The sequence below is a fragment of the Aegilops tauschii genome, chromosome 6, assembly GCF_002575655.3.
Source record: "Aegilops tauschii subsp. strangulata cultivar AL8/78 chromosome 6, Aet v6.0, whole genome shotgun sequence".
In the NCBI taxonomy this organism is placed as follows: domain Eukaryota; kingdom Viridiplantae; phylum Streptophyta; class Magnoliopsida; order Poales; family Poaceae; genus Aegilops; species Aegilops tauschii.
This window is the reverse complement of record NC_053040.3, coordinates 458,925,586-458,945,184: the sequence shown is the minus strand read 5'-3', so window position 1 is coordinate 458,945,184 and position 19,599 is coordinate 458,925,586. Positions and strand designations below refer to the sequence as shown.

Genomic DNA, 19,599 nt, shown 5'->3' with positions numbered 1-19,599 from the left:
CGTTGCCGTGGCGACGCGGGCGTTGGTGAACTCCTGCTGCGCGGCGGCGACGGCGGCGGCCTGCGCAGCGGCCTTATCCCTCGCGTCCGCGGCGTGCCTCCGGCCCTTCCTCTTGGCCGACTCCCTTGCCCACTGTTCGGGCGTCAGCGCCTTCTTCGGCTTGGTCGCCGCAGCGGTCTTGCGCGGGGCACGAGGCTTGCCTTTTCCGGAGGGGGCGACGACGCCGGACGAGGCTAGGGAGGTGAGGCCGGCGGCGGCGTCGAGGTCGAGGTCGATGGCGTCCTCCATGGCTGGTTGGGGGGGGGGGGCGGGGCGCGCGCGGGCGGGAGCATTTTTGGGGAAAATGGGGGAAAATGGTGGTGGCTGCCACCGACAGGCGGGCCCAGGGAGAGGAGTAGGCGCGCGCGCGTCTGTCTCGTGTCCGTGCCGACGCAAATCCGGCTCAAAATTGGGCCTGGAATGGGTCGCCCGCGGACGACAAACGGACGCGCGTCCGTTTGGATCGGCGCGTTGGGCCGCCACTTTTGTCCGCGCCGACCCAAACGGACGCGGGCGGACGAAATGGGTCGCCCCATTGGAGTTGCTCTTATCACGCCTACTGCGAGTGAGCGGGTTTTAAGGGCTTCTATGACTGGTTTAGGTCGATTGCAGAACCTATCATGCATTTTTTTAATCTATTTTCTGCGTCAGTTATTGTCAAAACTTCTTTTGATTTCTGTTTTTTATCTGTTTCTTTATGCCTTTTTTTTTCTTTTCTCAATACATGTCTACTTTTCAAATACATCTTGTAGAGTTTTGTATATGTTTGAAATATTTTTAATACATGTAGAACATTTTTTAAATACACGATGACCAATATATGTTTTACCCATTTTTCTGAATACAAATTTTAAAAGGTGCAAATACAAGTTGAACAATTTTCGGAATCATGCAAAATATTTTTTTATAAACTAAGCAAATATTTACATTACACTGTATAATTTTTGTCTTGAAATGCTACTAACAAATTTTTGAAACACATTAATTATTTCCGAATGTCACATATATTTTTGAATGGTTTGAAACATTTTTTACATTGTATACATTTTTTGTGTCAATTTGTATCAAATTTTCTTTTCGTGTCTGTTTTTTTTGTATTTTTACCTCTTTTTTTTAATACATGAACTTCTTCGATACACCTTGTACATTTTTCGTATACTCTAAAATATTTTTTGATATGGGTAAAACATTTTTCAAATACATGATAACCATTTTTCAAGATAGATTAAACATTTTGTAAATACAATTTGAGAATTTTTCCGAGTCATACGCAGGATTTTCTACAAACAACATGAACATTTTTTTACATTGTATAAACAATATTTTACATTGCAATAACACATTTTTTTAAATGCCACTAACATATTTTTCCAATGCATGAACCGTTTTTGAATGTCACTTGTATTTTCGAATGGCTTGAAATGTTTTATGATTATACGATTTTTTTCTACATTGTATACATATTTTTAATAAATGACATCAACTTTATATTGAGTTGTGTGATTTTTTTTAAAGTCATGAACAGTTCTGTATGCTATCCACATTTTTTTTTAAGTTAGCTGAATAATTTTATTAAAACGTGTTAACATTTTTCAAATGCACATGGTGAACTTTTATGCAAGCAAAATTACCTTTTAAAGATGTTTTTGGAAATCTAAAAAAAAGTAAAATAAAAAGGAAGAAGGACGAAAGACGAAGTGGAGAACAAAAACGAACGAACATGCGCGAAGCTACTTCGGGCGGTTCAACAATAGCGACGGGAGGACGCCCCTTGAGGTGAGGCCTCCTTAGGTCTTAGGGCGACTATATATCACTTAGGGGCTGTTTGGTTAGTGGCCTGGCCTTCGTGCCTGGATGAAGAGGCTGCCTGTGTTGTGTTTGGTACTTTCATGTTTTGTGCCTGGTGTGGCTAGCCTGGATGAGATGTGTTTTGTTGGTGGCCTGGCCTGATGAATGCTTCAATAATTTACTACCATGATTGAATTATTTTATCACAACGTGTTTCATTTTTCAGATGCACATGATAAGTTTTTATGCATGCAAAATTACCTTTTAAGGATGTTTTTGGGAATCTAAACAAAAGCAAAAATAAAAAAGAAAGATGAAAGACGAAAGACGAAGTGGAGAAGAAAAATGAACAAACACGCCCAAAGCGACTATGGGTGGCTCAACAATAGCAACGGCATGGCGCCCCTTGAGGTGAGACCTCCTTAGGTCTGGGCGCGGCTATATGTCACTTATTGCAACCCGGAAGGAGATCACGCCTCAAGCAGCGCTGCCTTCCCATCACTGTGGGCCGGCCCAGGTTGGTTTGTTTTCGTTTCTGTGTTTTCTTATTTTGACTTTTATTTTATCCTTTGTTCATATTTTGGGATAATTATGCTGAAATACATATATTCAAAATTTGAATAAACATAAAAATTTAATAAAACAGTGAATTTAAAATATGTTTGCGCAGCATAAAAAAATTGTTTGCATAGTCTAATATTTTATAGCATTAAAAGAGTTTATACAATGTAAAAAAAGGTTACATATTTTCAAAAAACTATTTTATATCATTTTAAAACGCTTCTACATGTATTTCAAAAATATTTAACGAATATTTAAAAAATATCCAAAAACATGTGTTTTGAAAAATACGTTAACCTTGTATTAGAAAAATGTTGAACATGTATAAAAAACTGTTTTATATGCATAATAAAATGTACAATATATATGAAAATAGTAGAAATCAAAATGTATATATGGACAAATTTTAGTCATGTATTTTTTAAATACAAACATGTACAAAAATGTTTAATATGTATACAAATAATGTATAATATTAAGAAAAAAAGGGGACTCCAAAATGTATATTTCATTTTAATGTTAATCATGTTTGTTTAAAATGTTAGACATATATAAAAAATGTTCCTTATTGTATAGAAAAAATGCACAATGTGTATGGAAAAAAGCTTTACATCAGTACATATATACTGAAAAATGCACAATATGTATTTGAAAAATTTAAGCATGTCTAAAAAAATTCTGGTTGTGTAAAAAATGTATGATATGTCTGAATAAGAATATTGATGAAAACCGACAAGGAAATATCCCAAAAAAGAAACAAAGAAAGCCAAAGAAGAAAAAGAGAATGAAAACTAAAGAAAAACCGGTGAAAATCTGCTCCTCGAGCGTCCCTTACTATACCGACCTACAAGCAGCGAGTGGGACGGCTGCTAGAGGCAAGACGTAATTATGAATCAATACATGCGATACATAGCCCTAGCGCTTCGGTCTGAAATAGTTCCCTCGTGTTCTTCCCAGAACGCAGGCACGCAGTAGGAAGCTCCATGTTGTATTTTAGCAGCTTAGATTTGGCCAGCAAAAATGGAGAGCAACTAAATTTTTTTAGGGATCACAGAGCAACTTATTAAGGAGTACTCCTTCGGGAGCCCTCTCAAGGATTACTTGGGTTGGGTTGGGAGCGCGTCACTTGGCATGCTCTCAGCCACCACCACGTGTCGCGCTCTAGGCGCTCCCTTTGTAGTATTTTTCTATATGCATTTTCGGCTTATAGATAGTTTTTTGGGTTTTTTTGGCTTCTCGGTTTTACCCATGTTTTTAGCTTATGGATCAAAAACATTTTTCTTTTGAAAAAAAATGCAAAAAACTCTTTTTTTTTCTTCCCCGAGAGCCATGCCATTTGGAAAAGGAAAAAACACGTTTTCCCCCTTTGTGAGAGGCACGAATTTACTTATCGTCGAGGCACAAATTTGCTTCCGCTAGAGGCATGATCGTGCCTCTCGGAAAGGAAAAAAAATATTTTTTCCTTTCGCGAGAGACACAGGTTTGGCCAGCAAAATGTGATGATTCGTGTAAAGCATAAACGGTTCTGACCAGGCCTTGCGTGTGGTAAGCTGGCCCATACTATTCCTTATCGCGCGCGCGCACACTCGCACAAATATCTAATTGTTCGTGTCTCATAAAATATATTTTAATTATTCGTAAAAAATATAATTTCTTGTTCCCCATGGAAAACCTCCAATTTCTTATTAGTAATTACTAATCTCTAAGTTACTGTTATATTCTCTAAAACAACTAATGTTAGGAGTTGGGTGCAACGATGATTTTACAGCAAAACAGGAGCAAAGAGTGTGTTTGTAGCAGGTGCGTGCAACTATTATTTTGTAGCTGGTACGTAGTAGGTGCGACTTTTTCTTTTTCTTTTTGTGAGAAACATAGTAGGTGTGCCTAACAGTGTTATTTCACAGTAAAAGAGAGTCACTAGTTGTGGTATTGCCACACTGCACACACAATGTTCCCGTCAAATTCTAAAAAAAAGAAAAAGAAAAAAAAGACAATGTTCCCGTCATCATAGCAATATTTTTGTACAGAAATGGAAGTACTAGCGTCCCTTCTTAATGTCAAAACTAGTTCATTTGAAAGTGTTTTAGCTCACAGTCAATCTGTATATATTACACTAATCGGTGACGATGAGGACGAAGTCCACATACCGCAACAGGGGAGGCCCAACCTAACCTTCCAATACTGTTGCGTCAGCAGACGCGTCTTCATTTTCCAAGTAAATTATTTTTTGAGAATTCACTTTTTTATAGTAAAGACGCGTCTGCACTCGAGAGTGGTATCTTCACATTTTCTGTGAGGGGCACCTCACATTTCCGGCAAGGTTAGGCCCGGACGCTCTCGGTTTTCTTTTCTTTTTGAGACAGCACACGTTCTCCGCGCGAGGGCTCGTCGGCCCGGCCCGCCTGCTGTCCCCTAGCGGCCCGTGCGCGGCCGGCGCGTACCCCCCATTTACGGAAACGCGAGGCCCTGGCGGCCCATCTCGGCCCGCTCGCCGCTCTAGCTTTGCGGGAAGGAGAAGGCATCGTCATCCTCCATCATATTCCCCAATCCGAGATGGGTTAAGACCCTCGCCACCAACCCCTCCCTCCCCGTCTCCGCCCTCCCCACCGCACCGCACCAAGCCCACCGCTCCTCGCCGCCGCCCGCCCGCCCGCCCGATCGCCGCCGCGCGCAGCCGACTGGCCCAGCGGCACTCCTCGCGCCGCCCGGTCGCCGGATTCCGCCGCCCTCCCTCCCCTCGCGCGCCGCGCGAGCTGCCTTGCACAGTGAGTAGTAGACAGGCTAGGGTTGACACTCCCCCCTTCTCCCCACCCGCGCTTACTCCTCCTCGTCGCCCTCACAGTCGCCTTTTCGTGCTCCCTGTGTCAGTCCTCTCCCCGCCGCCAGCTCCGTCAGGTCCCCCGGCGTCGCTTCCCCCCTTCCCCGCCGCTGCTCCTCACGCCGTCGGCGCTCAGTTCGCCGGGGTTGCGCCAGGAGAGTACCGGCTGTCTGTCCGTCGATCTACCCTCCGTGGCGCCACTCGAGGGCTGCGGTAACGATCTCATCCCAAAATCACCTCCCGTGCGATTTGTTTGTGCGGATCGGACGATTTGTTTGTCAAATCGGAGGTGGCTCTTGTGTTGATACGCCCTCGATTGACCGGATCTGCGAGAATTCTCAAATTTAGGTGTTCTGCTGTCAATGTAGTACGGTCCGTGTAATATTGGTCATGGTAATTTGCGGCGATCTTGTAATATCTTATGTCACCGTGTAGTTGATTATAGGGTGCTTTCGGTCGTTGTGCCTATTATTGGAACAATCTGTGGTTAGTTTTAGTCAGTCTTCATTGGTACTGTTTTGTTTATGCATTGCTGTTCAGGGTTTAAGTTCTAGTGGTGCCTATTTGGATCATGCTCCTATGGGGCTCACACGAACGTGATTGCTGATTACCATCATTTCACAGTTTTCACTGGTTTCTTCTATCTTTAATTACGCCTCTATAGCTTGCATTTGGCGCTTAGTTTGTTTAGCTTATAGCGGTATGTTGGCATGATAAACTATGGTATTAGTGAATTGTGATGTTGTGCTATGGCCCAAATGATCCTTTCTACCTCAGTGTATGTCTATTTGGATTGGACCTTATTGTTATGTGGTTCAACTAGTGTGGTGGTAACCCAGTAGAGGTCTATTTTGATATTTATCACTTGAGTTTGATGTTGTTGTCTATTAACCTCCTCCTTGAGGATTTAAAATTGAGCTCTACTCAGATGAAATAGCAACTTGTATTTCATTGTACTCTGAACCTGTGCTAAGCCACCCACATAGCTTCATACTGTTGGCTATAATGACAACTTTATGCTGTTCTACGCGACGGGAATCATCACTTGCTCGATTTATCCATTCATGCAAAGTACCCCACTTGTTTACTGTTGTTATCCCTTGGTCCCAGACTATAAAGAAATCACAATCTACTCAGTTGCAAGTTCTGAAGGCGGTGATGCAAATTAGAATTTGGGTTTCGATTGTTAAGCTGTTCCTGAAATGGGGTTAGGCTAGGATGAGCTTTGCTGCTCCTTGCCTTGCTCACTTCACCCATATGCACACAATTGTCTGTCTTCACTACGTCATAGGTCATATTACCCTAGGTGTATTTATCGTCGCTTTACATCCCTATCTTCCATTGCAAGAGGCATCATGTTCCAGGCCTCAGCCGGATCCCGTTGTCATTATTTCTATAACCCGTGCTTCAAGAATTAAACTTCTTTATAGTGATATCTGTTTTCACTTGTTAACATTTGTAGAGTTTTGTTGGTTCATCCTGATCACACTTATCTTTTGAGGAGAACATATTTTCTTTAGGCAAAACTTCCGGATACATATGAGTATATTATATTAATTTTGGTAGCTTATTGGTTTCATTATGTTTGAAGATGGTGCTCTTTCGTGTGTGCAAATGGTGACACACTAATGCGTTTTTCCTATTACTGTTGCAGGACAACTATCATTGATTATATTAACCGAGAGACTAGTTTGAAGCTTTGGATTCTCTGTTGAAGCATCCACACAAATCCTTTGTTAGAACATAGATAGCAGGAGGGCATTGAAATGTGGCAGCTTGCCTCCATCCTTTGTTACTTCTGAATACTGAAGAGCTTAGCTTATCATATTCCTCAAAATTCAAGGTCATACTGCTATGCAATCTGGAATGGAACAAACAACGGGGGTAAGTGGTCATGAACATGTAATTGATATTCCAAGGGATAGCGGTCCTTCGGCCTCGGCATCGCACAGTGTTGGTAGAGAGAACCATGAAGAGTTGAATCCTGTGGATAGGCCTTCAACAAGAGCTGCAACGTCTGCCTTGCAGCCACCAGCAGCAATAGGTCCTCCTCATGCAGAAAATACTTCAGGCACTAGGAGACGTGATAACTATGGTCGGCGACATAGGAGCCCTTTGAACTCTGGACTATGGATTTCTGTTGAAGTTATCGTTAATGTTAGCCAAATTGTTGCTGCCATTGTTGTGCTATCCCTGTCAAGGAAGGAACATCCACAAGCTCCATTGTTTGAGTGGGTCATAGGTTACACAGTCGGTTGTTTTGCCACTTTGCCACATCTTTACTGGCGCTATATACACCGTAATATTGTGAACGGTGAGAATGAGCCAGCACACTCACTTCAGGGCTCCTCGCAGAACAACTCGACTGAGCCCACTCCTGCAAGTGTATCAGAACGGCGAAGGAATGCTGCACGAAATGCAGTTCTGGCTAACCCAAGGTACATTGTTGTCTTTTTGCATGAATAGTCCTCTATGTTTGTTGGTTTTATATGAAATGGTCATAGCTTGCATGTGAAATTCACTATTCCAGCTCACAGATGCATTTCTGGATCATAGTAACTTTTGTTGAATCATTATATGGTTGAAACTGGCTAGCTTTGCTGTTTTTGCTATTTGAGCAGGAAAATATTACTAGATGCTGCTCTCAGCTAGGTTACGGTATATGGGAGCTAGTTTATGCCTGCCCTCCACGCATCTACTTATGATGAATACTACAAAGTCCATAGTTCTGTTCTGCTATGGATGGGTCATAATACGAACCAATTTATAAATGATGATGGATGCCCCTTGTTTGCAGGATTAATGCACTTTTTGACCACTTCAAGATGGCCTTGGATTGTTTCTTTGCCGTGTGGTTTGTTGTAGGAAATGTGTGGATATTCGGTGGGCGTTCTTCGGCTGTTGATGCTCCAAACTTGTACAGGTAAGTACATATATTGTTTCTTCGGATGTGATGTTATGTTTCTTTACCCTGCTGCTCACGTTGTTTCCTACCAGGTTATGCATCGTGTTCCTCACCTTCAGCTGTATTGGGTATGCCATGCCTTTCATCCTCTGTGCAATGATATGCTGTTGTCTCCCCTGCATTATATCCGTCATGGGCTTCAGAGAAGACACAAACAATACAAGAGGGGCCACTTCGGAATCCATCAATACTTTGCCAACTTATAAATTCAAAACCAAGAAACGCCGCCATGGTTCAGGTAATGAAGCCGAAGGCCAAGAGGGAGGTATAGTGGCTGCAGGGACTGACAAGGAGCGATCGCTTTCTGCTGAAGATGCTGTATGTTGCCCTGTCCCTTTGTATTTTTCTTACCTGCTTATTGCTGCAAAAATGGATGTTCCATGTTGCATTCACTTACCGACTTGCCTTTTTTCGTGCTTCCAGGTTTGCTGCATCTGCCTTGCCAAGTATGCACACAACGAAGAGCTTCGTGAACTTCCCTGCACACACTGCTTCCACAAGGAATGTGTCGACAAATGGCTCAAGATAAATGCACTATGCCCTCTGTGCAAAGCCGAGATAGCAAGCTCATCTGGCACATCTGATACTCGCCACATCGACCATACAGTACCGACGCAGGAGATCGAAATGCATTAGATTGGTCTGCCTTCCATCTTCCGAGGTGATACATAAGCATATAGTTTGCTCGCGGTGCCGGTCTGCATGTATAAAGTTGATGCTTTTGATCTATGGATTGTAGCGATGGTGTCCCAAGGTTTTTTTTGTCCTTTTTTTTAATCTTGGAGAAGTTACAGCTCTTCTCGCTGTCAACACTCTTGACAATGCAAATGCAGTATTGTTTCTATTTGGCGTTCCGCTGAACATGGAGAAATGCTGGCCCAGGCCCAGGTATATATATGTTGCCTTTTCACTGTGGTACGGCCTATGTCTATCATTTTTCTTTTCAGAGATGAAAATTTATTATATTGGGAGGATAATGATGCCATTGGGCTGCCCATTCGACTCGGCTGCCATGGGCGTGCGTGATTGCTGGGTTGGCACACGCGTGTAATGGCGGCGTAGGATGGTCTATCAGAAATGAGCACCAGAGATCATGTTGAGCAGAGTAGATAGCTGGCTAACATGTTTCGAGCCATGCATGGATCGATGGTAATCATGCATACGCATGAAACATCTAAATCCAAACCATGCATACGCATGTTCTACTACAGGAAATACTGTCATCGCCTGATTGTTCAGCTGTCTGCCGAGTGTAAATTCACGGGTACTCAGCATACGGAGAGTAAGCCGAGTGTCTGGTAAAACCACTCGTCAACAACCCAATACTCGGTAATGTGCCATTAAAAAAAACTTGGTAATGTGGCGTATTTGTCGAGTGTCTGGTTAAAAACAGTCGGCACAGGAAGCAAAAGACACTTGGCTTAGACGGGTGGCTCGACAAAGTTCAGGCCACGTTCCCCAGTTGCTTACACGTGATGCAGAGCCGGTAATCCCATTAAAAAAAACAATGAAAAAAAAAAACACTCGGCTTACTTATTTATATTTTCTTTTTCACAATGCAGTTACAGGTATAAGCGGAGTACCCGATATATAACACTCGTCTTACCCTTTTGAATTTATATTTTCTTTTGCATTTTTGTTTATTATAAATCCATTTCTTAATGCGCAAAGTATTTTTTAAACTATTACCCCTCATTTTTGTTTTATTGTATTTTCTCCCCCCTCTCTTTCTCACTAATTCTCTCGTTCGTATTTGCCGTCACTTTTTTCCCGTTCTATGTTTCCCGTCCTCTCTCTCTCTACCACCACTTTCCCACATCAAAATGGTGTGTTGGCTTTTTACTCTTTACACCATCCTTGTATACCCATGTTAGGAGCCCATGCAAAAGGAGAAGTGGTTTCAGCCCTTTATCACATGATTTCGTGTGTCTCCATTTTCGTTGGGCCCCGCAATGTCTACCATGGCCCTGACGTTGTTGAATCGCTCAGCACCCAGGTGATACAGATCTAGCCGGATGTTGAGGACAATGTCCGCGACTGCCATAAGGTTCTGCAACGGTTGTGGGAGAAACCAACACATCATCCTACTCCCCTTCAATGATGGAGGTGTGGATATCATGCGCTCGTGCTACCAAAGGAGTGATGTCGGCGGTGGCCACACGGTGCGACCTCCACCTCTGCTCCATGATGATGGTGGTCGCCCATTTGTCGGCTAGAGTGGCATGATCATTCCGCAAACAGAGTTGCGTCTATGCGAGGGCTTTACGCTAGGCCTCCAGGGGCTTTGCCTTTGGGTCGTCGCCGACGATCGACGTGTGAAGGACTTCGAGCTCTATTGTTGTGGTTTCCTCCTCCACAGGGTTGGTTGTATTCTCACCACCGGGGTTGTAGACGGAACCGATGCTTGGAGTGTCAATGTCTGGTTGACCATTAGGACCTCCTTCAGCGCTGCTACTAAAAAGCGGTGTTGGGAAACGTAGTAGTAAAAAATTGGTCCTGCGAATAAAACCACGGATCACTATGAAGATGCTAAGAGTTTGATCTTTACCAACGAACACAGCAGAGAGAAGAGGTTGGTGACGATAGTTGCAGATTCCCACAGCTAGGTTATACCTCCTAGTCGCAAGAACTATCCCGATCTAGGATCAAAGTTACGATCCCTCTGTCGGTATCCACGTGTACTGTATTAGTGATTTGGTAACACTTCGTCGTCCATGAGAAAGATCATCGGGAGAAACTAGAGGGAGAAGCAGCCAGATCAAATAGACGCGAGAGAGGAATGGGGCACACGGCATCAAGGCAACCTCCAAGGGTTTTGGTGTGTTATAGGAGTTGCCCCTAGCCCTGTATATATAAGTGGATGCCTAGGGTCGTAAATTGGCGAGGGGGGCTCACCAAAGTCGGTCTAGATTGCTTGGAGGAGTCCTCCTCGTATTCAAGGTGGAAATGCCAGGACCGGTGGCGTTTTTGGAAACACCGGGGTCCGTGGCCTTTCTGCTCCCCCCCGAGTCAACCCTTAGCGCACCGACCTATGGCCTTGCGGGCCACCATGCACCAAGGACCCTCTGGATTTGTCCATAAGGTTCTAGGCCACCGCGCACCAGGGACCCTCTGAGATCTCCAAGAACATTTTCGGGAATATCCGAAGCACTTGCAGAACCACCCGAAACTCTTTCATCGCCCATTCTCTATTTTCCTTTATCTCCTAGTTCTCCTACAAACCACTAACCATTAAGTGTGTGACCTTGCAGGTTCAATAATATGCATACATGACCTGGAACACCTTCCGGTCAATAATCAATAGTGTGATTCTGACACCCATATTGATTCCTACATGCACACAAATATATTTATCGAGGAAACCTTCTTATTGCGTACACAATTCCCTTTGCTTCATGATATTTAACAAAATGCAAGGCGAGACTTTTGTCAGTATCCTTTTGAATAAAATTTTGATCACAATACTAAGTTATCCTCATTACGGTTTTGTTCTCGTTTCTTGTTTCTGTATCCTTGTATCCTCGTGATCATATCATACTGTGTCTGGCCATACGATGATAGATACCGTAATATTGAGTGGGCCCGGAGAGTATTATCCATCGTCGAAGGAGTAAATCCCAATCTTGAGCTATCAAATCCCTAGACATAGTTTTTTGATGTGCCCGAAAGCTGCCTTTATAATCACCCTATTACGGGTAACGTTGGAAAAACTTCAAAGTGTACCATCCGGCATGAATGTACTTGATACTCTCATGGTTTAAGGATGTGAGTATACGATACCACTTTTATGATTATACTTATAACATTGTGACGATGTGTTCTCGTAGTATATCATTCGGTTGATCTGTTCAACACCATTGTTCCGTTCACAATGTGCTCTCGTTGTTGCCGGCATCCTTGCTACTTTAATAATGTCCTATGACCATGGAAACGGGATCATCATGCAACACATGAGCTAGCCTTAGAGGTGAGACTAAGACCCTATTTTGGGTTTATGTTTCCACACATGCATGTGAGTTTTCCTCTGAATCTCACATTCAAGAAGCATAGCAATTTCTAGCATAGAAATGTAAACATTAATTATAAACATGGAAATAGATAATAAAATTTATTATTGCCTCTAGATCATATTTCCAATAGGTTGCTACCGAGTTGTAGTCCCCTCGGACTTATATTCATCCAAGATAGGGAAGATGGACTCCACTGTCACCACAAACTGACAACTCGAGGAGGGTTGGTGGATTGTTGATGCAGATCGCAGGCATTGCATGCGCGTTGGATCTTGTGCCCAACACAGTGCCATGTTGTAGAGACGTGTCTCATCGACTCCGTCGGCGATGAAATGCAGGCTCCCAAAGATGGAAACCCGGCCTCGAAGAGGGGAGCAATGTGGTCAAGGCAATCCGCGGCGTTGGCAATGAAGCTCAGGGTCCAAAGGATCCCAACTTATTATGCTCGCCAGAACTCGGGGGTTGTAGGCTCTCCAGACTATTTTGCATGGATGTCGCCTTTCACAGTCAGCCATCTCCCTTTCCTCTTGCATTGGTCCCATTTGTACATGCGTGTGTCATGTGTTCACTTCGGCTCTCAACTACCCACCAATGTTTCTCTTGCCTTGGCCCACCTATCCATGTGTGAGTACTCTGCTCGGTTCTTGCATATCATTTTCGTAGCCCTACACAAGGGGAGGAGGAGAAAAGTGTTGTCTGCGTTGGTTGTGTGTGTCGCTTGGTGCTTTGCATGGTGTGTCTACTTCGCAGGGCGTTACATACTACCGTTCAGCCTTGAGCTACAATGCCGCACAACCCAACAACCCGCACCACACGCTTCTTAGGGTGACCGTACACACACCACGATCGTCGCAGGGATTGTGAGATACAGTACTTCTATGAAATTGTTAGTTGAAAAGAGCGTCTGCGTGGCCGGGAAGTACGTCAGGTGTTATTAAAATTCTTGCACTAGACGTACGTTTGGGGCTCACGGAGTCCATACAGAACTTAAAGTAGAAGATGAGTACCAAGCATTGTTTGGACTCGGAATTAAATTACTTAAGATCAGTTAACTATTCTTAGTTCTATTTAATATACGATCATATGGTTAGCTAAGTTGTCTTAATCAACTTATTATGTCTGTGTTGCCCTCCTAGTCCCTACAAGCGGCACATCTAATCATTTTATATTGGCATGCTACAAGGATTCTTATATGTATTCTCTATAGGTACCCATAATTTTCTTGCCGGGTAGGTACCGACAAATATGTAAATCAAGAATCTAAAACTTAATGTTACACTCCAAATTCTTATACATGCATTGCATAGACGGCAACAAACTTATATATTTTGTCCCCCTATGCTCACGCCAAAACGCTATAAAGATACATAGGAATATTATTGATAGAAAAATCCGTCAACATCACCGTGCAAGCACTTCCAGCTAGGCCTGTTTGATTTATACCACCATCCCCACACCAGACGGTAAGTACCTTTGATTTATAACATCCGCCCACTAGACGTACTTCACCGCTACGTTGGAGACCTTCTTCATCATTTATAGTTAAATACATGCATGGAACTATATAAGACACCCAATTTCATTCGTAGAAACAAAGCAGAGCACACATTGCACACTAGTACTCGCAAGCAATCCATCAAATATACCATGGCCATCTCAAAAGCTTTGATCATTGGCCTCCTCGGATGCCTTTGCTTCTACAGTTCGGTCCTAGCAGCTCGCGAGATCAACGATGACTTGTCGATGGTGGCTAGGCATGAGAGCTGGATGGCGCAGTACAACCGTGTGTACAAAGACGCTACTGAGAAGGCATACCGATTTGAGGCCTTCAAGGACAATGTCGGGTTCATCGAGTCGTTTAACGCCGAGAATCACAAGTTCTATTTGGGCATCAATCAGTTCACCGACCTCACCAACGAGGAGTTCAAGGGGACAAAGGCTAACAAGGGGTACAAACCAAGCTTGCAACGGGTTCCTACCAGATTCAGGTACGAGAATGTAAGTCTCGATGCACTTCCGGCAATCATAGACTGGAGGACCAAAGGTGCAGTCACTCCCATCAAGGACCAGGGCCAATGTGGTGAGTATATTAAGGATAATATGTATTGCATATATGTTTATTTTTTTAGAATGTCGTCTGATAGTATCTACTAAAACATAACCATGTGTAGGTTGTTGTTGGGCATTTTCTGCGGTCGCTGCTACAGAGGGCATCGTTAAACTCAAAACTGGCAAGCTTATCTCACTGTCAGAGCAAGAGTTGGTCGATTGTGATGTCCATGGTGAAGACCAAGGTTGTGAAGGAGGTCTCATGGATGATGCCTTTAAGTTCATAATCAAGAATGGTGGTCTCACCACCGAGTCCAACTACCCATATACCGCGGCAGATGACAAGTGCAAGAGTGGAACCAATGATGCCGCAACCATCAAAAGCTATGAGGATGTTCCAGCCAACAACGAGGGAGCGCTCATGCAAGCCGTCGCAAGTCAACCTGTCTCGGTAGCTGTAGATGGAGGAGATATGACGTTCCAGTTTTACAAAGGTGGAGTAATGACGGGCTCATGTGGCACTGATCTAGACCATGGAATTGCAGCTATTGGTTATGGCAAGACCAGCGATGGTACAAAGTATTGGTTGTTGAAGAACTCATGGGGAACAACATGGGGCGAGAACGGATATTTACGAATGGAGAAGGACATTACCGACAAGAGGGGCATGTGTGGCCTTGCGATGGAGCCTTCTTACCCCACTGCATAGAAGGAGTGCCATACGCCGCATATCCTCCTATGGAAAAAAAAGTACATAATTGCACACGTCCACTTTAATTAAGTATAGTTTGTATGTGTATCTAAATTATGTACAAACATATGTCTTGTATAGTATTTCATGTTCCATGAGTTCAATGAATACAATGTAAATTATGCCACATATATAAAGATTGAAGAATTTGTGTTAACTATATCATTCAGAGACTGTTAATTGTGCCGCCTCTTGTGCCTTCATGCATACATAATGAACTACTCCCTCCGTTCCCAAATATAAGTCTTTTTAGAGATTTCACTATAAAGACTACATTCGGATGTATATAGACTCCTTTTAGAGTATAGGTTCACTAATTTTGCTTCATATGCAATCTACAGTGAAATCTCTAAAAAGACTTATATTTAGGAACGGAGGTAGTATTTGACTAGTTCTTGTTTTTATGATAATCTTGGAACCATATAAATAATATGTGAAAATGGTGGAGTTGATTTATAAATAAATGTTGAAGCGTGGAGGTGGAACAACATGATGAATGTCAATTCGTAAATCTTGAGGAATTGAATTATGATGGAACATCCTCTCTCCCATTGTTACTTTCCTGCTCGTTCAACCCACAACACCAGCCAAACCAGAGATAGCTTTTCTTTCCCCTCTCGCAAGGCGACTAGGGAAAGCATGTCTCCCCTCAATCTCCGCCAGTGAGTCCGTGGATTTGTCTCCCATCCACCTGCCGCTCCGGCGGTCGGTGACGGGGAGGGGGTTTCTGGTGCCTCGGTTCTGGCTAGCAGATAGGTAGGGTTTTAGTCCTCGCATGGGCGGCGTTTGGACGGATGACGACGCTTCTTCTTTGAGTCAGTCTTCCGGGCTCTGATCCTCCTCAAGTTCGTCCGTTGGGATGGATTAGACGGAACTCCGGCGTAGATTCCTGTCAGCTTTCTGGGCGGCGAGGTTAGGGTTTCTCGTCATGCGTATCCAACGGCGATATTTGGTGTCAAATTATTCAGATCGATTTAAGGGTTCAACGACGACGACTGCGGCTCCGGGACACTGGTCAGGCCGGCTCCGGTATGGCCGGGACAAGCGGCATGTGCACGAAGACGTCCGGTTGTTATCGACAAGGTCAGGCCGGCTCCGGTATGGGAGCGGCGACAACAGCGCATTAGCGGCTCGTTCTGGCGGAGGCAATGGTTGTTCGGTGGTCCATAGACCTCGATGTAATTTTTATTATGTTTGTTCCGGTGAATCTTTATAACAGACCTGTTCTTTTCGCAAAAAAAAAAAAAACCCACAACGCCAGGCGCATGCTTCCTGCATACATGTACTAAAATCCAACAAACTAAAACTTGTGCTTTCGTAGAGTTGCAGTAGTATGCAAAGCACTGGCGCGTTCAAGGTCCCGTCGTGAACATTAATGTTATGTTTGTGCTGTGAGGTTCCAAACGTGGACAAGCCAGTTTTCCAGCAAATTTGTGGCGCTGTGCAACTCCCGATGCTGAGGCTTGCTGCGGCCACTTGTGCCCGTGCTGTGGTAGAGGGCGAATGTTGAAGAGGCACGAGCCCTGCCTGACGCCACGCAGGTGTCGCGGAGCAGCCAGCCGAGTGACGAGTGTTGTTTCGGTGGCTGACATGCCGGCCGAGCCAGTTGGGTTCTCCGGTGGCGACTCCGGCTGGCTCGGTGTCCAACCTACTCGTTGTACACGGAGAGCGTAGTCCCTCATCACGGTCGGTCGGGGCATGTGGTGGATGTGTTCTTCTTCCCCGAACGCCCTGAGTTGCTGGGCTGGATCGCAGGCAGACAAGCAACACCTTTGCATATTGTGTCACTTGTTTTGTTTTAATTGCGAAATAACTCTTTATTACTCAAAAATTAGGGAGTACAATCTCGTAAAGCAACATTAAGGACTTCCTCTGGGCCGGACCCTAGCCAAACCATAGTTCGACCATTAGCCCTACCAAAGTTTGCCATGGAATGACTAGCACTATTGCCACTACGACGTATATGCGTAATAGAAGAGTCACGTTTCTCCATACTTTGCTTGATCTCTTTGATAATAAAACAATACTTTGACGGGAGCAGCGATTCGGTGCTCGAGCTCAGCTGCTCCCGAAATCGCTGGCGTCCTTTCCTGCCTCGGGATTCCAAGAATTCGTCCTGACACGCCTGGACAGAGGCGTAGAAAAAATAGCTTACGTCACCTATACAGTATGTAACAGTGCACGTCTCGTGGGCCGAACTCGTACGAGGAAATGCCTCGTCGCGCGTCGACGTCCTAGTCCGTGGACCAGAACGTTGCGTGTTGTGCTGAGCCATGGAACAGATTTGTTTATTTTTAGGGGAAAGACAGATGGTACAGGACGTTCGTACCAATCTGCATCTTGCGCGAACACAAGAGGCCACGATCCCTTTTTTTAAGCAATCCACGACCCACTCCCTTGCTCCATCCTGCGGTGGCTGTGTTTTGCGCCGGCGGCGACTCAAGGATGGGAGATGCTGGGCTTAGGTTCTTGTTGGATGCCGTCGTCCGGTGAGTTCCTCCTTCCTCTCGCTGGAGATCTACCGGTCTTCGAGATTTGTTCTCCAGCTGACGCATGAGGAAGAAGCTGACCTCATGGCTGGCCGTCGCCCATGGCCGTGTGTTCCAGGCTCCCACTCCGGAAGCAGTTCGCAGACAGCCTTGAACATCCGGATCCGCTTCCTCTAGCCTTGTTACCGCCGGGCGGAGGAAACCTTGCCGTGCCGGCGAACTCAAATGTTGGGTCTGGATGCAGCTTGCACAGGGTAGTTAAATTCCTATCGTGGTTAACTGTACTTGTTCGAAAATGGCTCGATGTTGTTGTGCTCTGCGATGCTTGATATCATCTCATGTTAGTATGGACGGTTGTACCAAATAGAAGTAGTGGTTTTTTTTAATCATATTTTTGAATCATAAATATTGGTCCCTGAGAGTTGTCCCTAAGGATAACTTGTTAGTTCTCCTTGGCCGGCAATTATTTCAATAATCGTTTTTTGCATCTGAAAGACTGAAACTACCTACATAATTGCTTGGATTGGAAAACTTTTAGGTTACGTCTTTGCAGTTCACCACCTGACAGGACGCCATGCCCCTCTAGAATGAGTGCATTAGAGCAGTCGATTCGCAGATATGCAGATGAGCCTACTAAAAGTGTAATAAGACCAGAACTAGGCTTGAGTTTGGATTCACTTGGCGAGACGTACGACTTTTACAACTTGTATTTCTGCTAGATTGGATTCAATCAGGTATGGCAAGAACAGATGGGACGCCGACAGGACCAAATCAATGCAAGAGCATTTGCGGCTGCTCGGTTCGTACTAAATTCTACTTAATTGTTTATGTGAGTCATGACAGGCATGTCCACCTGATTTCTTTTTTGTGTTATAGCGTTGACATTTTCTGCTTGTTTTATGTGCAGGGGAAGCCAGAGCAGATTGTGTTGCGAGTACCCTGCGTTGATGAGGCTCCTGTGTGTGTCCGAATGCACTACTGGTTCTTCAGGGATGTGGTAACATTCGACATGTCATACTAACAATCATTTTCAAAGCATTATATGACTGGTGTGCTGATGCAAGATGAGCGACTAGAGAGCTTCGAAAATGTGTTTTCGCAGAGTTTCTCCGGATGATGGGAGGCCCGACCCCTAAGAATCCTCACAGGTTAGCACCTTGTTTCTTACTGTATGCAGCAGATAGTTCTTTTTATAGTTTTGGAAATAATTGAAATTCAAGTAATACTAAGTATTGGATTTATGACAGAGCAGAACAGAGCTAAGGATGCAAGAGACATACTGCCCGGGCACCGCGTTCAGTACCAGTAGGATGGTACGGTTAATATGTCTTTCACATGCAGGCATTCGATGCTATACTTGTAGGCTATGGATGTCATGCGCAGTGGCGGTGCCAGGAATCATATCATGTGTAGTCAATTGGGTGTTGTGTAGTCAAATGTAGTATGAATTTATAAGATTTTGTTGCCTGATTTCTACTTGTTGTATGATGTATTTACAGAAATCTGTGTAGTCAATTGACCTCACAGGTCAAGTGTGGCTTCGCCACTGGTCATGCGGATGAGAGATGAGGATGCAGAAGCATTCGAGCACATGTCAGCTGGGCTAAACGCCGTGTTTGTTAGCGGCGCACCATTTGCAGGGAAGAGGGATGGTTTGGGTTTTAAGGACCTCCTGGCAATGGAGAGGTTGCATTTGTGGGGAATGGCAGTGCAGGTCATGAAGACAGTGATGGCGGCTTGGCAAGTGTGAATGCACTACAAGGGCTTGCTGCTCCAGAGAAGCAGAGAGGTGTTGGTAGGCCGACCAGGAGCAGGGAAAAAGCACCGTACGAGGGACTGAGTAAACGAATGAGGTTCTACAACATCTTTCGAAGGCCACAAGCGACGGCTTGCCCTGACCGAGGGGATGCCCGCAAGCAACCGCGTAAGCCTGGGAAATGCAAGAAGTGTGGAATGGAAGGGCACCATCAGAACACGTGCGCACGACCACTCGGAGGTGCTTAGAAACAAGATGCGATGTTCTTTTTTTTCAGTTTTAAATGTTATTCGTTGAGGGTTTTCTTGTGTGTTTCAGTGAGCAATGCTCCACACTTGTTCCTCTATACGAGTCCTCAGACTTCACGTTCCAT

General features: G+C 44.5%; 2 protein-coding genes and 1 long non-coding RNA gene across 5 annotated transcripts; all 3 read left to right on the top strand.

The window, feature by feature from the left end:
• Window positions 1-4,906: 4,906 nt before the first annotated feature.
• LOC109766289 (E3 ubiquitin-protein ligase At1g63170) lies at window positions 4,907-9,089 on the top strand. Of its 2 annotated transcripts, XM_020325052.4 has the most exons (6): window positions 4,907-5,153; window positions 5,257-5,419; window positions 6,861-7,644; window positions 8,004-8,129; window positions 8,204-8,489; window positions 8,595-9,089. In XM_020325052.4, exons 3-6 carry the CDS (start codon window positions 7,061-7,063, stop codon window positions 8,805-8,807), a joined length of 1,209 nt encoding a protein of 402 aa, XP_020180641.1. In that variant the 5' UTR covers window positions 4,907-5,153; window positions 5,257-5,419; window positions 6,861-7,060; the 3' UTR covers window positions 8,808-9,089. The 2 variants fall into 2 exon arrangements, with proteins under 2 accessions (XP_020180641.1, XP_045086040.1); XM_045230105.2 differs by lacking the exon at window positions 5,257-5,419 and having other exon boundaries at window positions 4,915-5,153.
• Window positions 9,090-13,828: 4,739 nt separating this feature from the next.
• Window positions 13,829-14,988, top strand: LOC109759159 (senescence-specific cysteine protease SAG39-like). The gene is made up of 3 exons (XM_073500705.1): window positions 13,829-14,261; window positions 14,353-14,724; window positions 14,776-14,988. Exons 1-3 carry the CDS (start codon window positions 13,829-13,831, stop codon window positions 14,937-14,939), a joined length of 969 nt encoding a protein of 322 aa, XP_073356806.1. The 3' UTR covers window positions 14,940-14,988.
• A 2,744-nt stretch (window positions 14,989-17,732) lies between these two features.
• Window positions 17,733-18,868, top strand: LOC109759153 (uncharacterized). Of its 2 annotated transcripts, none has more exons than XR_002232007.3 (3): window positions 17,733-18,269; window positions 18,378-18,618; window positions 18,723-18,868. It is a non-coding gene; the product is annotated as an uncharacterized lncRNA (long non-coding RNA). The 2 variants fall into 2 exon arrangements; XR_005758909.2 differs by having other exon boundaries at window positions 18,718-18,868.
• The last annotated feature ends 731 nt before the right edge of the window (window positions 18,869-19,599 follow it).

Excerpts from the sequence above, each read along its gene's own strand:
- LOC109766289 (XM_020325052.4), top strand. The coding sequence starts at position 7,061 with ATGCAATCTGGAATGGAACAAACAACGGGGGTAAGTGGTCATGAACAT. Across the intron at positions 7,645-8,003 it reads GCAGTTCTGGCTAACCCAAG|GATTAATGCACTTTTTGACC; the intron begins GTACATTGTTGT and ends CCTTGTTTGCAG. Across the intron at positions 8,130-8,203 it reads GATGCTCCAAACTTGTACAG|GTTATGCATCGTGTTCCTCA; the intron begins GTAAGTACATAT and ends GTTTCCTACCAG.
- LOC109759159 (XM_073500705.1), top strand. The coding sequence starts at position 13,829 with ATGGCCATCTCAAAAGCTTTGATCATTGGCCTCCTCGGATGCCTTTGC. Across the intron at positions 14,262-14,352 it reads CAAGGACCAGGGCCAATGTG|GTTGTTGTTGGGCATTTTCT; the intron begins GTGAGTATATTA and ends AACCATGTGTAG. Across the intron at positions 14,725-14,775 it reads GACGTTCCAGTTTTACAAAG|CTATTGGTTATGGCAAGACC; the intron begins GTGGAGTAATGA and ends ATGGAATTGCAG.